We start from the raw sequence: 21,126 nt of genomic DNA, 5'->3' as shown, positions 1-21,126 counted from the left end.
ACTGCAGAACTGGGTTGTCATTTTGTGCACCAGAGAAATCAGACACTGTTGGCTTAAAGTCTCAATGCTTTCAGCTAATTCACTAAGTGCCTTCCTACTTTACCACTTACCTGCTTAGAGGTAAATCTATTTTGAATGCATTTTTTTAATGTAAAAATATAGATGGTGTTTAGGGAAAGAGGAGGTAATAAGTCCAACAAAACATGTCTTGCAGCTAATACTTGAGCCAATCCCTTGCCCTGCTAATTCACTTTAACTCTTAATATGCTTATCGAGATGAGAAAAATATGCAAACATTTCCAAGCTATTAGGGACTAAGTTGCTAGAATTCCTCATTGCTTTTGAAAGTTCACGACATGACTTAAACACCACATCTTGAGATGCACAATTAGTCCAAATTAATAGCCTTTTCCCCAGCTCGGAGTTTTATGGGATCCTCCTTCCATTTAAAGGTGGAGAAATAGGTAGGATACAAGGCAAATTAATTCTTTTGTTTGAGCTTCACTGTGTATCTCTCGGTGCACTGTGAAGGCATGCAGTTCTCAGTGTTGTTTAAAGAGAAACTGTTCCCTGCGGACATCATAGCTAAAAGGGAACACTGTTCATTTTCTTTGCCATTGAGCTAAGATGGCCCATTTAATGCTTTCAAGGACTCTCCCCTATCATTTTACCCACACATCTCATTCAAAAGGAATAGAGACTAAGCAAAGCTATTTATTTTAAATGCTTGTTTAAATTTTCATGAAGCAGGAAGAAGATGATGTAGCACAGGAACGATCAAATCTAGTGCTTTGTAGTTTTTGAAACCATTATGCTGTAGTCATAATTTCACTAATACTCTGAGGTCACTTTAGTCACAGAATTAGAAGGGTTTGGCACTAAGGGCATTCTATTATTCTATGGAAAGAAGGTGGAACTTATAACTTAAAGAATCTGAATTCATATTTTTGATTTCTGCATCCTAACAACAATGAATGATTCCGCACCCTAACATCAGAGTTACTTGGAAAATATTCTGCATCTCTCCATCTTTTGCATATTCAGTAACAAGGTCTTAGGTAGGATCACGTCAGAAATGAAAAGAATGATAAACAAAATCCTAAGACCTTGATTTGTGATTCATATGAGCTCTATGTGAATGATATGGAGATAATTATGTATTTATTTAAAGGCTTCTATAAAATTTGTCATGTGAAACATCTTCAAGGGATTGACATACTTTAATAACACTGTCCTCTTCTAATTTGAATTTGAACTATCTCTTGACTAGGGGACATAAATTGCCATTGGAAGGTTTAGCTCGTGATTCAGCTTTGGAATTTGGTTTGAGCAGAAATTGGATGGTTGAAGTCAAGTCTTGGAAGCTTCCCAACATTTTTGGTTCTTCAAAGTTCAATGCATCAAGCACATTGAACAAAGTTAGCTTGTTTGATCCAGAGATTGTTGGACTGCCTGTCTTGGTTTCTGTCCAAACTGAACTGTAGATTTTAACATGCATACACTTTTGCTTGCCCTGACCACGTGCATCCATGGATTTTGTGGAAGGCTAGAGAGGAAATTGTGGAGATATTGCTTCATTGTTAGTCACTAGTGAAATTCTCAAAAATTGGAAGGTAGCTAATGTTGTTCCATTGTTTGAAAAGGGTAGCAAGGACAAATCAGAGAACTACAGCTTGGTCAGTCTGAATTAGTAGTGTAGGTGTTACTGAAGGGAATTTTGAGGGTCAGGATCTACCAGCATTTGGATAGACAAATTAGGAGGAGTCAGCATGGCTTTGTGTGTGGGAAGTCATGCTTGATAAACTTTCTAGAGATTTTTGAAGAAGTAACCAAAAAGGTACATGAGCATTGGGCCAAGGATGTTGTCTACTTGGACTTCAGTAAGTCCCACATGATACGCTGGTCTGAAAGGTTAGGACCCATGGAATCTTGGGAGAGCTCTTTCGGCCAAAAAATTGTGTTGGAGATAGGAAGCAGAGGGTGGTGGTTGAAGGTTGTTAATCGGAATGGAGGATAGTGACTAGTGGTGTGCCACTGGCATTGGTGTTTGGAAATTACTCTTTATTTTTATAAATGATTTTGATGGAAATGCACTAGGCTTGGTCAGTAAGTCTGCAGTTGACATGAAACTAGGAGGTGTTGTTGACAGTGAAGAAGGTTATCGGAGATTTCAGAGGGATCTTGATCAATTAGGGAAGTCGCCAAGGAGTGGCAAATGGATTTCAATACAGTGAAGTGTGAAGTGATGCATCTTGGAATTTCAACTTGGGATAGAACTTACAGGATGAATGGTGGGGTCCAAGGGAGTATAATGGAACAGAGGGACTGAGGGGTGTAAGTATATTCTTCACTGAAAGTTGCATCACAGATAGAGAGGGTGGTGAAAAAGGCATTTAGCACACAGATCTTTATCATGCAGGAACTGAGTTCAAAGTTCAAAAAAGTTTCAGGTTAAATTTATTATGAAATTTATCATCAAAGTACATATATGTCACCATTTACAATCTTGAGATTCATTTTCTTGTGGGAAGTTGCGACATTATGTAGTTGCAGTTCTACAAGTGATTGGTGAGACCACACTTGAAGTACTATGTGCAGATTTGGACACCCTTTTTATAGGAAATATGTGGTTAAACTAGAGAGTGTGCCGAAAGGAATGTGCCAAGACTAGAGGGCCTGATTTATGGAAAGACGATGGCCAGAGTAGGTCTTTATTCATGGGGACACAGGTGAATGAGGGGGAACCTTATAGAAGTGTATAAAATTATGAGAGGGGTAGATAAGATGGATGGTGACAGTCTTTTCCCCAGGGTAGGAGAGTCCAGAACTATGGCGAATAGAACAGGATCAGATGGGAAGATTTAAAGGGACCTGAGGGTCAAGTTTTTTAATGCAGAGGGTGGTGAGTGCATGGAACAAGCTGCCAGAGGGTATGTTTACGGCAAGTGCAATGGCATTGTTTAAGAACATTTGGATAGGTACGTAGGAGGGTGAGGCTTAGAGGGATATGGGCTGAACATTGGAAATTGGGATGAGCTGAGAGCCACTGTGGTTGGCATAGACTTACTGGGCTGAAGGGCCTGTATCTCTTCTGTATTGCTGTTTGACCCTATGAATTTCTGACACCAAGACACAGCAGAATATGCCTCAAACACGGAAAGTCCGCAGATGCAGGAACTCCATCGCAACACACAAATTACACTGCAGGAACTCAGCAGGCCAGGCAGCATCCATGGAAAGGAGTAAACTGTCGATGTTCGGGCTGAGACCCTAGTCCTGAAGAAGGGTCTCAGCCCAAAACATCGTCTGTTTACTCTTTTCCATAGATGTAGATACAATATTTTCTCAAGGTATCTTTCCAGGATTCAATGATGTGCAGGGACTATATTTTTGACTCTTAAGAAGTCATTATGACTGTGGAGGTCAGGTCACCGGGCTGCATCCTCTAGTGTTGTGTGTGTTCTGCTTTAGGATAAGTCCTAGTTTATCATTTCATCTGGAAGACTGTAGCTTTAACAGTGTAGCACTCCACAACAAGACACTGCAGTATATGTAGAAATTGTTGTATTTGTTTCTCTGGAGCGGACTTCATCTCACAACATACAAACTCAGAGGTAAGAGGAGTACCAACTGAGAGATCACTAGTACTTAACCTTGTGCTGGTGCTGTGAACAGAGCTTACTTACAGCCAGTTTTGCATCCATTAGCCATGGCTGGCTAATCTAATTTTATTTTGCATCTTTACAACTGGCAAACTAAGAAAGCTTTCAGTCCATTATCCTGGATTAAACTGAAATCCATGTCTTAAAGCTGAAAGGACAATGATCATTGTAAAGTTACATGTTAGTCTGACAGACTTATCTCTTTAAACCCATTTATTATGTAGACACAATATTTTCTCAAGGTAGTTTCTCCCAATTCAATGACATGCAGGGATGCTAAATACAGTAACTATACGTTTGCTACTTAGAATGCCATTATGGCTATCGAGGCCAGGTCATTTGGTATATTTTAAGTAGAGATTGACAGGTTCTTGATTATAAAGGTGGCAAAGGTTACAGAGGGAAGGCAGGAGAATGGGGTTGAGAGGAATAATTGAGGTTGGGTGGGACTTTTCCACTGAGGTGGGTGGGCCTATGACCAGAGGTCATGGGTTGAGGGTGAACATGAGGGGAATCTTCTTCACTCAGAGGGTCATGAGAGTGTGAAATGAGCTGCCAACATAAGTGGTGCAAGCAAGCTTGATTTCAACATTTCAGCAAAGTTTGATTGGTACACGGATAGGAGGGGTATGGAGGGCTATGGTACCAGTACAGGTCGATGGCAGTAGGCAGTTTAAATGGTTCAGCACTGATTAGAGAGGCCTATGGCTCTATGACTCTAAATCAGCCAAGATGGAATAATGGAGCAGTTCAATGGGTTGAATGGCCTAATTCTGCTTCTATGTCTTATGGTCTTATGTCATCTTTACGGCGGGGTTTGTTTAAGGTTTGGGTACAAGTTTCAGAGTGAAACTAGAACTGTAAATAAAGCAGCTGAAATATGGATTGAGTTCAAATTAAATTAATTTCCCCTCAGCATTTACACTTGATTTTTTACAAGCAAAATCATTAATCAACAATCTCAAGAATACACAGACATCACTAGAATGTCCTGAGGCAACATTTTGAAACACATCTGCAATAATTTTGCTTAGTGTAATTACTCATCTCAGTTCTTAACATTGAACAAGCTTTGCAACCATTCTCTCCTGCATGCATCTTTAACTCGTTTCATTCCAGCACTAACACTCAGTGGCCACTTTATTAGGTACACCTGCTCATTAATGCAAATATCTAACCTGCCAATCGTTTGGCAGCAACTCAATGCATAAAAGCATGCAGACGCAGAGGTTCACTTGTTCAGACTAAACATCAGAATGGGGGAAGAAATGTGATCTAAGTGACTTTGACCAAGGAATGATTATTGGTGCCCGACGGGGTCATCTGAATATCTCAGAAATTACTGATCTCCGGGCATTTTCATGCTAAGGAGTCTCTCAAGTTTACCGAGAAGGTTGCAGAAAGGGAAAAGCATTAACTCTGTGGGTGAAAATACCTCGCTGATGAGAGAGGTCAGAGGAGAATGGCCAGACTGGTTCAATCAGGCAGGAAGGCGACAGTTTCTCAAGTAACCACTGGATACAACAGTGGTGTGCAGAAGAACATCTCAGAATGCACAACAAGCTCAGCCTTGAAGTGGACGGCTACACCAGGTTCCATTCCTGTGGTGCACTACTGTATCTAATAAAGTGGCCATTCAGTGTACATTTACAATGTCTCAATCCACGGCAAAGACGGCCACAATATTTCGGCTGCATGTGTAACTTAATAATGTATAAAATGAAGATCACACCATGAACTTTAAACGTCAACCCGTTAACATCTCACTGGCTTTTCCATTACCTGTAACACCATTCAGTGTCTTCCATCAACGATTCCAATTCTGCCCCTCCTACTCCTGCTGGCATCCCCTCCAGGCATGTTAAAATCAGAGTAAGTACATAAAATGGATACCAACGATAAAAAAGACAACTATTCCCTGTGCATTCCTTTGAGTGTTAAGCAATAGTTGACATTTCAGATCTGGTATCACAGGGAGTCTATAGTTTCCCTGTCATGCTTGACAACAAGATTATATAGTGTCTAATAGAACCTGCTTCTGGCTCCAGTATAGAAATTAGGAGCATTGATCAGAGGTCCTGGCTGCATCAGAGGTGGCTACTTAGTTTACACATCACAACATAGGCGTGGGAGGGTTGCAGAAGTGAAGGGTCCGGTCCCCCAGGCGTCATGCATTCCATGCCACTGGACCCTGACCTCGACTGTCAAGGACTGTGCGGTGGCTGACCACACATTACTCTCCCCACCTCAAACCAAGTCACGCACAGGTATTCTCCGCCAAAGGAATCCCCCCAGCTAACGTCCCTGTTTAGCGGATCCCGGATCAGCCTCCACAGCCACCAACAGACAACCCGACAGGAGAACATCATACTCGACTCAAGTGGTTGCTCACTTGGATTATTTAGAAATGTCAGTAATCTACACACAGTGGCCACTTTATTAGGTACCTTCTGTAAAAAAGTAGCCACTGAGTGCACGTTCATGGTCTTCTGCTGCTGTAGCCTATCTTGTTCAGCGTGTGGCATGTTCTGCTTCAGAGATGTTCTTCTAACGCCATTCTCCTCCGACCTCTCTCGTTAACAGAGGTCACTTTATTAGGTATCAGGTATGAACACATGAACCAGTATACCTAAAAAAGTGTATTTTATTCAGGTGTAACACCTGAATAGTTCTTAGTTTAGTGTACTGTAAGTGCAAAATAAAAAAGGAAACGATGGCTTGACGGCATGGATAAAACAGGCCAGATGCCTTCCTCCTGCAACCGTTCAATGATACACCTCCTCTACTGGGCAGTATCTCTTAAAAGATTTAAATTGCTTTCCTGTTCAGCTGCATCCTCCATTAGCAGTCTCTGGACGGTAAACCTGGTGCTGTAAGTGATTCTTCAAAGTCATGTCCTTTACCTGTTCCATCAATCAAAAGGGAACCACGATGGGCTGACAATGACTTCACTATCTGGCTATGTGAGTGTAGTGGCAGGAAGTAAGCAATGGGTAAACAGCATGTGCAAGTACTGTACTGTTTTCCAGAACTAACAGTTAATGGTGAGAACTCTGTTTATTCCAGGAAACTCAATCCAACTCCCAAACATCTCATAGGTCTTCTCCTCCATAAGCAGCTCTTGGGATCAACATAGAACATCAACATTCAAAGTAAAATTAGTATCAAAGTACACGTATGTCACCATATACAACCCTGACTTTCACTTTCTTGCAGGCATACTCAATAAATGCAATATCCACGATAGGATCAGTGAAAGACCGCACCAACAGAGTGGACAACCAGTGTACAAAAGACAACAAACTGTGCAATTGCAAAAAAAAAAATAGGTAAGCAATAAATATCGAGAACATGAGACGAAGAGTCCTTGAGATGAATGCAGAGTATTATAGCACAGTACAGGCTCTTCAGACCACAATGTTATGCTGACCTTTTAACCAATTCCAAGATCAATCTAGCCCTTTCTCTCCAACATAGCTCTCTATATTTACTTAATCCATGTGCCTATCTAAGAGGTGTTAAATGGCTCCACCACCATTACTGGTCCATGCACTTACGACTCTGTGTAAAAACTTAACCCCTGACATCCCCCTTGTACTTTCCTCCAATCCTCTTAAATTGTGCCCCCTTTTATTAGCCATTTCAACCCTGGGAACAGTCTCTGGCTACCTCTCAATCTATGCCTCATACCGTCTTGTGCACCTTCATCAATTCACATCTCATCCTCCTTCGCTCTATAAAGAAAAGCCCCAGTTCATTCAGCCTTTCCTTATAAGATACCTTTCTAATCCAGACAACATTCTGGTAAATCTTACCTGCACCCTCTCTTCCATGTCCTTCCCATAATAATACTTTACTTTAATGTACTTTATACTTTATTGTCGCCAAACAATTGGTACTAGAGTGTACAATCATCACTATTTGATTCCGCGCTTCACACTCTCTGGATTACAAATATTAAATATTAAAGATATTAAAAATAGTTAAAATTAGTAAATATTAAAAATTTAAATTATAAATCATAAGTAGAAAATAGAAAAATGGGAAGTAAGGTAATGCAAAAAAACCGAGATGCAGGTCTGGATATTTGGAGGGTACGGCCCAGATTTGGGTCAGGATCCGTTCAGCAGTCTTATCACAGTTGGAAAGAAGCTGTTCCCAAATCTGGCCGTACGAGTCTTCAATCTCCTGAACCTTCTCCCGGAGGGAAGAGGGACGAAAAGTCTTTTGGCTGGGTGGGTCGTGTCCTTGATTATCCTGGCAGCACTGCTCCGACAGCGTGCGGTGTAAAGTGAGTCCAAGGACAGAAGATTGGTTTGTGTGATGTGCTGCACCGTGTTCACGACCTTCTGCAGCTTCTTCCAGTCTTGGACAGGACAACTCCCGTACCAGGTTGTGATGCACCCTAGCAGAATGCTTTCTACGGTGCATCTATAAAAATAAGTGAGGGTTTTAGGGGACAGGCCAAATTTCTTTAGTTTTCTCAGGAAGTAAAGGCGCTGGTGGGCCTTCTTGGCAGTGAACTCTGCTTGGTTGGACCAAGTCAGGTCATTTGTGATATTGACCCCGAGGAACTTAAAGCTTTTGACCTGTTCCACTTGTGCACCACCGATGTAAATTGGGTCGTGCGGTCCGCTACTCCTTCTGAAGTCAACAACCAATTCTTTCATCTTGCTGACGTTGAGGGATAGGTTATTGTCTTTGCACCATGCTACCAGGTTCTTAGTTTCCTCTCTGTACTCAAACTCGTCATTACCCGAGATACGGCCTACAATGGTTGTGTCATCAGCAAACTTATATATTGAGTTTGATGGAAACTTGGCTACACAATCATGGGTGTACAGTGAGTACAGCAGGGGGCTGAGTACACAGCCTTGTGGGGCACCAGTGCTCAGAGTGATTGTAGAGGAGAGCTTGTCCCCTATTTTTACAGGCTGGGTCCTGTCTGTGAGGAAGCTGAAGATCCAGCTGCAGATCTGAGTGCTAAGGCCCAGGTTCCGGAGCTTAGGAATCAGTTTATTTGGAATGATGGTATTAAAGGCAGAGTTGTAGTCAATGAAAAGGAGCCTTACATATGCGTCTTTATTCTCCAGGTGTTCTAAGGAGGAATGTAGGGCCAGAGAGATGGCATCTGCCGTTGACCTGTTGCTCCGGTAGGCAAATTGCAAAGCGTCGAGGTTGACCGGTAGGCTGTGGTTGATGTGTGCCAAAACCAATCGCTCGAAGCACTTCATAACAATTGATGTCAGAGCCACAGGTCGATAGTCATTCAGGCATGCCACCTTGCTCTTCTTCGGCACTGGGATTATCGTTGCCTTCTTAAAACACGAGGGGATCTTAGACTGAAGCAAGGAGCAGTTGAAGATGTCAGCAAACACTTCAGCTAGCTCGCTTGCACAGGCCCAGAGAACCCGTCCTGGGACACCATCTGGGCCCGTCACCTTCCTTGAATCTCCCTTTAAGATCATCCACCTTGTTCTCTATGGCTTGCACATTAGCTAGTAGATGGTGGGCATAGGGACCCTGAAGGCCCTCAGCTTCAATCTGACCAGCAGCCCAGCTCTTTTCCCACGCTTCCTCAGTAAGTAGTGCATCTTTACAGGTCTCCATCGATGCAGTGTGTTGTTGTCAGCTCTTTGATGTTGGTGGGTCGCGTTGTCGGGTGCTCCGGCTCGGGCTGAGTAACAGGGGAGGCTCCACTGCCACTCCCAGCTGCCAGGGGCCTGGGCTGTCGATTGGGTCAGGCCCCGAAGCCGACACTTAATCTCGGATGGCCGGGCTGCTTGCTGAAACAAGCCCTTAAGATGAGTCATGGTTGTGGAGGCCTCCGTTCCAGCCGAGCCTCGGGCTCGATTTCCGAGGTCAGCAGCGGAGGCCTCACTTCCGGCAGCTGTGGATGGCCACCAACGGGCTTTACGGTGGTCGCTCCAGGGAAGCGTCTGGGGCACCTTGAGGTCTCTGCTGTCACTTCTGTGTGGTTGTCTGCTCCGGAGAAGTGCTGGTCAGAATGGGCCATGTCTCCAAGCGCTCCAGCACGGTAGCAGACCGCGGGTCTCCGGGAACGAGGTGGGCCTCGTTGGTCGGGTCCAGGTGTGGTCTGGCGTTTAAGAAGCAGTTCTGGTGCGGTGGTCTCCAGCTGGGTCAGTAGCTTCATCAGGGTGTTGTTGATCTTGTTCTTGCTAGATTGGAGGTTTAAAAGGGTTTCTCGGGTATAGGATAGTGGAGAGGGGAGTTTGCTCGGGAGAGCACGCGTAAAGTCGCCAGTTACCGACGCCATCTTTAACGGAAAGCTGAGATGACCAGAATTGAACATAATATTTCAAGTGTGGTCTAACCAGGGGTTTATAGAGTTTCAAATTAGCTCGTTGATCCTGAACTCAATCCCTTGACTGATGAAGACCAACACGCCATATTCCTTCTTAACAAACCTACCAACTTGTGTGGCAACCTTGAGCGATCTATGTACGTGGACCTCAAATTAAGGGTGCCTTACTTCTATTTCTATTAGCTTTCCATATTCCATGTTTTCTGATGACATGGGAAGCAATTACGTTTGTAATAAAGTGGCTACTGAGTCTATTTATTTCGACGACTGCTTACTTGCTTTTATTTGGCAAGATAAAACCTTTGATAGATTCAAGCAAAATCACGTTTTTTTTCCTTTGATTCGCTGAGTCTTTTGTGCAGTATTTTGAATCCCAGAAAAGAAAAGCTTATGGGAATAATAGTTGGAGCAATAAATGAAGGAAGTTCTCAAAGTTAAGATTTATAATTGCCAGAAGTTAACTATCTGTGTTAACTTACAGCAATGAATAGGTCATCAGGCAAGACTTCCAAGTCAAACAGTTGATGGCACTAAATCACATGTGTTATGAAAAATCGGCTGGTCGTAGTGACAATATATTGCTATATATAAGACTCAGTACCTTGCAAAGATCACATCACTCAACTACACTTGCCTCATTATTGAAATGTTCCCACAATATATGGACTCACTTTCAATGACTCTTCATCTCATGTTCTCAATACTTATTGTTTATTTATTTATTTATTTTTAATTTTTGTATTTGCATAGTTTGTTGTCTTTTGCATATTGTTTGAACGCCCCAGTTGATGTGGTCTTTCAATGATCCCATTGTGGTTTTTATTTTGTTATGGATTTATTGAGTATGCCTGCAAGAAAATGAATCACAGGCATTGTACATTGATAATAAATTTACTTTGAACTTTTGAACTTTGAACCTAATAATATGCCAAGCCACTGAGATATGGGTTTCTATGAGAAATCTTGGGGCATTTTGCAATGTAAAACACATTGAAGTGTGCAACATATTCAATATCATTGTACATCTTTCTGACTAAAAATACAGCATTAAGTTGTTTTTTGTGAGTTAACAGGGGTTTCTGTTTCAGGTGATTACCTTCTTATCATTAACTGGTGAGCAGTTTCAGCAGCATAAGAGGTAACTATTCCTTTTACCCAGTGTAGGCATCTCGGTCCTTGTATCTAATTACTGCAAATACATCAACCCATGCAGGTCAGCACAATAAAACATAATGTCACTTGAACAGTGTTCAGTGCTTTCGTCCTCCAACACAGAGGTGACTGGATAGAGTTCTCCTTTCTTACAAAAAAAGCATTGTTTTGCTTTAAACCTTCATTGGTTGTTATTTCTTACCCACTTTATGTCTCACATTTCATAATTATGACCATAAAACCATCAGGCATATGAGCAGGATTAGGTCAGTTGGTCCATTGAGTCTGCTCTGCCATTCCATCTTGGCTGATTTATTATCCCTCTCAACCCATTCTCCCTGTAACCTTTGATACCCTTACCAATCAAGAACCTATCAACCTCTGCTTTAAATACAGGTTTCCCCCGCCATCCGAAGGTAGAGTGTTCCTATGAAATGGTTCATAAGCCGAAATGTCGTAAAGCGAAGAAGCAATTACCATTTATTAATATGGGAAAATTTTGTGAGCGTTCGCAGACCCAAAAATAACCTACCAAATCAGGCCAAATAACACATAAAACCTAAAATAACAGTAACATATAGTAAAAGCAGGAATGATATGATAAATACACAGCTTATATAAAGTAGAAATACTTCTCCACAATCATTACTGAACTGTTCTCCGTAGCGAAAATCTCACGCAAGCGCCATCGGCAGAAAATCTCACGCAAGCGCTGTTGGCAAGAACGCTCTCTCCAGTAACCTTTAAGCTATGAAGCTGCCAAATCATACCAAATAACACGTAAAAATACACTGCCTATATAAAGTAGAAATAATGTATGTACAGTGTAGTTTCACTTACGGGAATCGGGAAGACAGCGAGCACACTGATGATGGTGTGTTAGACTGAGTCGTTGCAGGTTGGGTGGTGCGGTGGCCCCCACCCTTCAGGCCGCTGAGCGATACATTGCCGCGAAGAACGCAGGGGTCCAGCGGTAGCCGGGAGGAACACAGCACATCTTTAAGAAAAAAGCCGAAACAAACATGCTAATTAATTAGGTGCCACCCGTAATTGTTGGCCCAGATCAGTGCTGATTTCCGATTGCATCATCTCTGATCTGGGCCGACAATTATGTGTCGGCGGCACCTAATTAATTAGCATGTTTATTTCGGCTTTTTTCTTAAAGATGTGCTGTGTGCCTCCCGGCTACCTCTGCATTCTCCGCGAATCGGTCTGTCCGTGGCCTGGGGGTTGGGGTGGTGGGACACTGGGGTGTCATCTCGTCGCCTGTTTCCATTAGAGCAGGCAGCTCATCTTCCCCTATGACTGCCCGCCTCAATGTCGAAGGTCGAGGTTCGTCGTCTGCTGTGGCTGATGTGGAAGGCTTGCTTGACTGCTGAGCCTCGCGCATTTTTCTTTCACACAGTTCTTTAATAAGGACGCAAACCATCCTGCAAATATCCCCTAAACCGACGTACCCTTTCAAAATTAAAGTCGTACTTTATCATTACTCATTCGGTTTCGATTGTTATCCTTTTTTCTTCCAATTGCATCAGCTCTTCATCTGTCAGTTCTTGGTGATGGGATGCCAAAACCTCTTCAACATCACGTTCGTCAGCTTCCACAAGCCAAACTCACGTTGTCCTTACTTCGTTCACCACGATCAAAACACTTAATTATGTCTAGTTTTACCGTAAGTGTAACACCCTTACGAGCTCTTTCAGGCTTTTCCGATACCATAGAACTCATCTTGCAAACGGCTGCTCACAGGCACGTGTTAAAGCAAAGCAGTTCCCAATCCAGGGGAGTGCGGCTGCTTGGGGCGCGCTGCCTTTTATCACGCGCTGAATTTCTTTTTCGTAACAGTGAAAACACCTTCTGAAAGCAAAAACAGGGTACTAATGTAGGTCTTTCGTAACAGTGAGGTTTCGTAAGACGAACGTTCGAAAAGCGGGGGACACCTGTATACACAATGACTGGGCCTCCACAGCCATCTGTAGCAACAGACCACTTCTCACTAAGAGACTGCAAATGATTCTACCAAAGCCTGATTCGGGAGATCACAAGGAAATGTCTCATGGAAAGAACCCTGCCAGTCTGTTGCTCTTTTCAATTAACCTTTCCCACAGCCTTCCCAATGCTCAGTTTCACCTCGGGTGGAACAGTGTGAACCAGGAAAGGTAGTGGCATCTCTCAGGCACAAGAGGTTGTTCTACCAATCCAGGAAAAGACGGAGTCGAAATCTACCATTCGACACCTACATTAGACCTACTGCTATTTTATTCAAAGTTCAAAGTAAATTTACTAACAAAGTACAGTTATGTCATCATCATTTTCTTGCGAGCATACTCAATAAATTCAATAACCACAATAGAATCCATAAAATACTGCGCTGTCTGGGCATGCAACCAGTGTGCAAAAGACATTAAACTGTGCAAATACAAAAAGAAAGAAATAATGTTAATAATAATAAATAAATTACCAATCAATATTCAGAACATTGGATGAAGAGTCCTTGAAAGTCAGTCCATAGTTTATGGGAACATTTCAGTGATGGGGCAAGTGAAATTGAGTGAAGCTGTCCCCTTTGGTTCAAGAGCCTGATGATTGAGGGGTAATAATTGTTCCTGAACCTGGTGCTGAGAGTCCCAAGGCTCCTGTAACTTCTTCCTGATGGCAGTAGTGAAAAGAAAACATGACCTGGGTGGTGGGGATCCTGATGATGAATGCTATTATCCTGCAACAATGATCTGTGTGGATAGAAAAATAGAAAACTACAGGACAATACAGGCCCTTCGGCCCACAGTGCTGTGTTAAACATGTACTTAATTTAGAAATTACCTCGGGTTACCCATAGCCCTCTATTTTTCTAAGCTCCATGTGCCTATCCAGGAATCTCTATCATATCTGCCTCCACGACCATCGCCGGCAGCCCATTCTATGCACTCACCACTCTCTGCGTAAAAAACTTACCCCTGACATCTCCTCTGTAGCTACTTCCAAGCACCTTAAAACTGTGCCCTCTTGTGATAGCCATTTCAGTCCTGGGAAAAAGCCTCTGACTATCCAAACAATCAATGCCTCTCATCATCTTATTCACCTCTATCAGCTCACCTCTCATTCTCCGTCGCTCCAAGGAGAAAAGGCCAAGTTCACTCAACTTATTCTCATAAGCATGCTACCCAATCCAGGCAACATCCTTGTAAATCTCCTCTGCACCCTTTCTATGGTTTCCATATCCTTCCTGTAGTGAGGTGACCAGAAGTGAGCACAGTACTCCAAGTGAGGTCTGACCAGTCTCCTATATAGCTGTAACATTACCTCTCGGCTCCTGAATTCAATTCCACCTTGATGAAGGCCAATGCACCATATGCCTTCTTAACCATAAAGTCAACCTTCGCAGCAGCTTTGAGAGTCCCATGGACACGAACCCCCTCTGATCTTCCACACTGCCAAGAGTCTTACCATTAATACTATATTCTGCCATCATATTTGACCTACCAAATTGAACCACCCTACACTTACCTGGGTTGAACTCCATCTGCCACTTCTTAGCCCAGTTTTGCATCCTATTGATGTCCCGCTGTAACCTCTGACAGCCCTCCACACCATCCACAACACCCCCAATCTTTGTGTCATCAGCAAATTTATTAATCCATCCCTTCACTTCCTCATCCGGGTCATTTATAAAAATCACGAAGAGAAGGGGTCCCAGAACAGATCCCTGAGGCACACCACCGGGCACCAACCTCCATGCAGAATATGACCCATCTACAGCCACTCTTTACCTTCTGTGGGCCAATTCTGGATCCACAAAGCAAGGTCCCCTTGGATCCCATGCCTCTTTACTTTCTCAATAAGCCTTGCATAGGGTACCCTATCAAATGCCTTACTGAAATCCATGTACACTACATCTACTGCTCTACCTTCATCAACGTGTTTAGTCACATCCTCAAAAAATTCAATCAGTTTCGTAAGGCATGACCTGCCTTTGGCAAAGTCATAATGACTATTCTTAATCATATTATGCCTCTCTAAATGTTCATAAATCCTGCTTCTCAGGAACTTTTCCATCAACTTACCAACCATTGAAGTAAGTCTCACTGGTCTATAATTTCCTTGGCTATCTCTACTCCCTTTCTTGAATAAGGGACCAACATCTGCAATCTTCCAGTCCTCCAGGACCTCTCCCGTCCCCATTGATGATGCAAAGATCATTGCCAGAGGCTCAGCAATCTCCTTCCTCGCCTCCCACAGTAGCCTGGCGTAAATCTCGTCTGGTCCTGGTGACTTATCCAGCTTGATGCTTTCCAAAAGCTCCAGCACATCCTCTTTCTTAATGTCTTTATGCTCAAGCTTTTCAATCTGCTGTAAGTCATCCCTACAATTGCCAAGATCCTTTTCTCTACTGAATACTGAAGCAAAGAATTCTTTATGTATCTCTGCTATGTCCTCCAGTTCCATACACTCTTTTCACCTGTCACACTTGATTGGTCCTATTCCCTCACGTCTTATCATCTTGCTGTTCACATACTTGTAGAATGCCTTGAAGTTTTTTTTAATCCTGCTCGCCAAGGCCTTCTCATGGCCCCATCTGGCTCTTCTAATTTCATTCTTTAGCTCCTTCCTGCTAGCCTTATAATCTTCTAGATCTTTGTCATTACCTAGTTTTTTGAAATTTTAGTAAGCTTTTCTTTTCTTCTCGACCAGATTTTCAACAGCCTTTGTACACCACGGTTCCTGTACTCTACCATCCTTTTCCTGTCTCATCAGAATGTACCTATGCAGAATTCCATGCAAAAATCCCCTGAACATTTGACACATTTCTTCCATACATTTCCCTGAGAACATCTGTTCCCAATTTATGCTTCCAAGTTCCTGCCTGATAGCTTCATATTTCCCCTTACTCCAATTAAACACTTTCCCAACTTGTCTCTTCCTATCCCTCTCCAATGCTATGGTAAAGGAGATAGAATTGTGATCACTATCTCCAAGATGCTCTCCCACTGAGAGACCTGAAACCTGACCAGGTTCCTTTCCCAATACCAGATGCCAATCGATATTTGGGAAATTACAATCTCCCACCATGACGTCCCTGTTATTATTATACCTTTCCAGAATCTGGCTCCCTATCTGCTCCTCGATATCCCTGCTACTATTGGGTGGTCTATAAAAAACACCCAGTAGAGTTATTGACCCCTTCCTGTTTCTAACTTCCACCCACAGAGACTCAGTAGATAATCCCTCCATGACTTCCTCCTTTTCTGCAGCTGTGACACTAACTCTGATCAGCAATGCCACCCCCCACCTCTTTTGCCTCCCTCCATGTCCTTTCTGAAACATCTGAAGCCTGGCACTCTCATTACTGGGTAGGGATTTCCCTGTGATGGACTGGGTCGCATCCACTACTTTTAGTTGGATTTTCTGTTCAAGGACATTGGTGTTTCCATACCAGAGTGATGAAGCCAGTCAATATACTCCGCATCATACATCCGTAGAAGTTTGTCAAAGTTTTTGATGTCACGCCAAATGTTTGCAAACTCCTAAAGAAGTAGAGGTGCTGCCGTGCTTTCTTTGTAATTACACTTACATGCTGAGGCCAGGACAGGTCCTCCAAAATGATAACACCGGGGAATTTGAAGTTGCTGACCTGCCTTATAAACAGAGGGAAGCTAATCCTGTTAACAAATTCTTCAGAAGCGGGAGACACAGGTCTAAAAATTTGTGGGAAGAAAATAAAAGAAAAGTTGTGAAGAAAAAAGTATTGGGAATATTGAACATAAATGGGCACAGCAGACCCATTCAGCCCATGATGTTGTGCCAAACTAAATAAACTAGTTATTAAAAACATAATTAAATTAATCCATTCTACCTGCACAATCTCCATATTCTTCAATTCTCTGCACACTTATGAGAAGGAAACCTTTTTTACTTTCTGAAGCAGGTATAATGTGAAGCATTCTGGGGCTGATGACGAATGGATCAATCAGGCTATCAGAGCAATGAAGAGGGAATTGGATTGAGGGGAATAATTTGCAGGGCCAGAGGTGGGGAAAGAGCAGAAATGTTGCTCAAGCATGAGCCAGCAAAGTGTTGATCAACTGAATAATCTTCTATGCAGTAACAGTTCTAAATATTCCACGTCGAGGCATTGCAATTTATCAGAAACTGGGGATGTTGTACAAACAGAAGACTGCTAGCTAGTTTTCAGGCTGTCTTAACCAAGAGCTGTTTTGAAGGAGCTGGGTGTTTAATGTCTCAATTCTGATGCTGCCACAGAGTTGCCAACCCTCTACAAATGCCCTGGAGTGTCCAGGAATTTGATTTTAATTTCCTGGTCACTGTGAGCAATCCCTCAGAAAAATCACAGACAATTAAAAAAAAAGACAAGATTTTCAACATTTAATTTCCATTTTTTTCCTTTAACAGTTAAAAAGCAAAACATTTATGTTAAGTTTCTGTTTGCTTATGTACTGTGCCGTTGCTGCGGAAAGCTAATTTTCATGGCGTTTATACTCTGCCTATGACAATAAACTTGAACTTGAGACATTGAAATGGGAAAAGGAGCTGGGTGGAAGGATCATGTGCTGAAACCTCCAGTGCATCTAACCAGAGGTGGCAACACTAGCAGAGGTTTGGGTGACACCAGCAGTTTTGCCACTAACATTCCCTGTTTTGTGCGTCCACAGGGAGCTTTGACGATCATTACCTGGGACTGGCTGCCCAGGCATCTCCCAGTCAGCAGCAAGCTCAGGTAACCCATGGATTTTCATACACCTTCTCTCATTGATGAAACTGGAAATGATGGTCAACTCTGGATCTTGGTATGCAGGCCGGTGGGAACAAAGCCTTCTCACTTGGCAGAACAGACGTTCATCGTGATGAATTCACCATTCGTCAACATGCTCGTTCTTGTAATTTGTAAAGCTCTCCTTACTTATTGTATTGGAAAATATTAACAGTCTCCTTCTCCACCAGCTTCTTTCCTTCTGGTGTTAGAGAGAGATTGAGAGAACCGTGGATCTGATGTGTGTCAAAATGACAGCACAATGTTCAGCAGAGTGATAGGACTCTGGTCAAAGTAACATTTCCCCATCTGGCGAGTTCTCCGTTTCAGCCAAGGCCCCCCAAGGGGCATGGTATTAATCAGATGGAAGACAGTTCCCATTGTGAGAGCAGATTGGGCATTGTACAGTCCGTGGGATCCAAGGATTGGGAAAATAAAAACAAAAGCATGAAATGACTATAATACTTATGCGTATAAGAAAAGTGTGGCATATAATGCATTCCATTAAATTTTACAATGGCTACTGTTGGTGACTAAATGAACAACTAACTGAGCTGAGATAGAACAGGAAGGAGGCTACAAGGCTGTAAAGTTTAAAATGACTTTGTAGTGTTGACATAAACCCTAATGTCTTCTGTACATCCATCTGAAACTCTTGAGCAACACACACAAAATGCTGGAGGAATTCAGCAGATCAAGCAGCATCTATGGAGAAGGATAAACAGTTGACGTTTCAGGCTGAGACCCTTTATCAGGACTCCACACACAAAATGCTGGTGGACCTCAGCAGGTCAGACCCTGGGTCTGATGAAGGTTTTTGGTCCAAAACATTGACTGTTTATTCCTTTTCAGAGATGCTGCCTGACCTGCTTAAAACCTCCAGTATTTTGTGTGTGTTACTCTATAACTCTATTTGCCAAGAACAGGGATGGTCATGGAAAGACCATGATCGCCCACGTCATACGACATGGTGAACCAACTCTGGATTTTCAGCATCTGCAGAATCTCTTATGAACATCTTGAGTGCACTGCAGACGTGAAGCTACCTTTTTATTCAATCCTGCTATTGCAACCCATAATTTTCCTTCAGCTTGCAGTCAGCAGGTTTATTTCATTGCAAAATGAAATCAGTGGGCCCTGCTTCACAGGAGCAGTGTAACTTAAGAAAAATTGGGTTGGATTGCACTGACGCCCAGCCAGCAGACACTTCCGATCTGTCATTCCACCCTGCACACTCCACTGCATCCAGGGGTATTCCATAACCTACTCTGCCAAGGGGCCAGATACATTTCATATCCACCTGCAGCTTCACACCAGCCGAGCTAGTGCCTCCAAAGCAGCCCCGTTCATTTGTGTAGGGACCCCAACCTTCATTAAAGTGGCAAATTTAGCTGGTAATGATCGATTTCTACATTTATATTTGTGATTTATCAACAATATTTAGCCATAAATATTTACGAACATGTAGCAAGTAATATGACACAGTGGCATTATGCAGGATAAGCAATGGGAAGTAACTTAAATTACTTTCACCAATAGTAACAATTGGCAACAGCAATCTTGTAGAGAAAATCCATTTTTCAAATAGAAGAGAAGTCAAGTCAAGTTTATTGTCATTTAACTATATTCACGTATATAACATATATCCCTGAACCAGGATGTAAAGCACAGTAGCACACATAACACAGGATAACTTATGAAGGTAAGGATAAAATCTACAGATGAATCACACATAAATAACATACCAAAGTTCATTAATATTAAATATTGTAAGGTACGGAACGGTTTAACCAGTGATACTTCCAATATGATGTGGCAGGGAGTTCAGAAGCCTAATGGCCTGAGGGAAGAAACTGTTTCTCATCCTGACCATTCTTGTTTTTAAGCATCATAGTCTTCTGCCTGATGGTAGAAAGTCAAAGAGGATGCTGGATGGATGGGTGGGATCCTTAATAATACTAAGGGTCCTGCATACGCAGTGCTTTTGATATATGTCCCTGATGGATGGTAGGGAGACCCCTATGATCACCTCAGCCATTCTCACAGTACTTTGTAGGGACTTCTGGTCTGAAGCTCAACTGCTCCCATACCAGTGTAATAGTGAGGGTCCCAGGGTCAGTACTGTGGATCCCTACTGTACTTTTACTTTTCTTAATATATCTAAATGTGTCGTGAAGAAGGGTCTCAACCCGAAACATTGACTGTTTATTCATTTCCATAGATGCTACCTGACATGCTGAGTTCCTCCAGCATTTTGTGTGTGTAGCATTGGGTTTCCAGCATCTGCAGACTTCCTCATGTTTATATCTAAAGGAATTTGAATAGGATGTGCTGGGTACCATTTCCAAATCTGCTGGTGACAATCGACTTGATGCCATAGTGAATGGTGAGGAGGTCAGAAATGGACTTCAATCAGGGAAAAAGAGGCTGCTGGAGTGGGCGGGTGAAATTTAATGCTGCAAAATATAAGATGTTGCATTTTGGAAAGAATAAGAGTCAAAATCAACCTGAGGCACAATTCTGAAGTGAATATGTGTATAATGAGATCTATACTTGTATTTGCTGAACATAACAGGACAGGCTGAGAAAATGATTAGAAAGTGCACACAGGATCCTAGATTTTATAAATGGAATCGGAGATTATAAGACTAAGGGAAGCACAGTGGCAGTTTACAGTGAGCTTCCGCCTCACTGCTCTGTGATCCAAGTTCATTTCTGATATCTGGTGCTGTCCATGCAGTGTCTGTACATTCTCAGAACATAGAAAGCCTAAAAAAATGGTAGAAACAGCCCATTCCGTCATAGGTAAAACCCTCCCCACCACGGAACATATTGACAAGGAGCGCCACCACAAGAAAGTAGCATCCATCATCAGTGACCCCCACCATCTAGTCCATGCTCTCTTCTCACTACTGCCTTCAGAAAGGAGGTACGGGAGCCTTAGGTCCCATACCACAAGGTTCAGGAGCAGTTACTACCCTTCAACCATCAGGTACCTGAATCAGCATGGATAATTTACAATAGAACCATAGAAACTACAGCACAGAAACAGGCCTTTTGGCCCTTCTTGGCTGTGCTGAACCATTTTCTGCCTAGTCCCACTGACCTGCACACGGACCATAACCCTCCATACACCTCCCATCCATGTATCTGTCCAATTTATTCTTAAATGTTAAAAAAGAACCCACATTTACCACCTTGTCTGGCAGCTCATTCCATAC

At 42.7% G+C, this 21,126-nt stretch overlaps 1 protein-coding gene across 2 annotated transcripts in view; it reads left to right on the top strand.

The window, feature by feature from the left end:
• The window catches only part of LOC134356328 (transcription factor Maf-like), a 505,243-nt gene that overhangs the window by 75,757 nt on the left and 408,360 nt on the right, over positions 1–21,126 (top strand). The window contains exon 2 of one of the 2 annotated variants that reach the window (XM_063067218.1): positions 17,808–18,396. The exons of the other annotated variant lie outside the window; for it this stretch is intronic. Coding sequence (XP_062923288.1) covers positions 17,808–17,817 — 10 coding nt within the window. The 3' untranslated portion in view covers positions 17,818–18,396. Of the gene's footprint in view, positions 1–17,807; positions 18,397–21,126 lie in introns of those variants that run through there. 2 annotated transcript variants of the gene reach the window in all.

This window comes from Mobula hypostoma, chromosome 14 (genome assembly GCF_963921235.1).
Source record: "Mobula hypostoma chromosome 14, sMobHyp1.1, whole genome shotgun sequence".
NCBI lineage: Eukaryota > Metazoa > Chordata > Chondrichthyes > Myliobatiformes > Myliobatidae > Mobula > Mobula hypostoma.
This window is presented reverse-complemented; position numbering and strand designations above follow the sequence as displayed.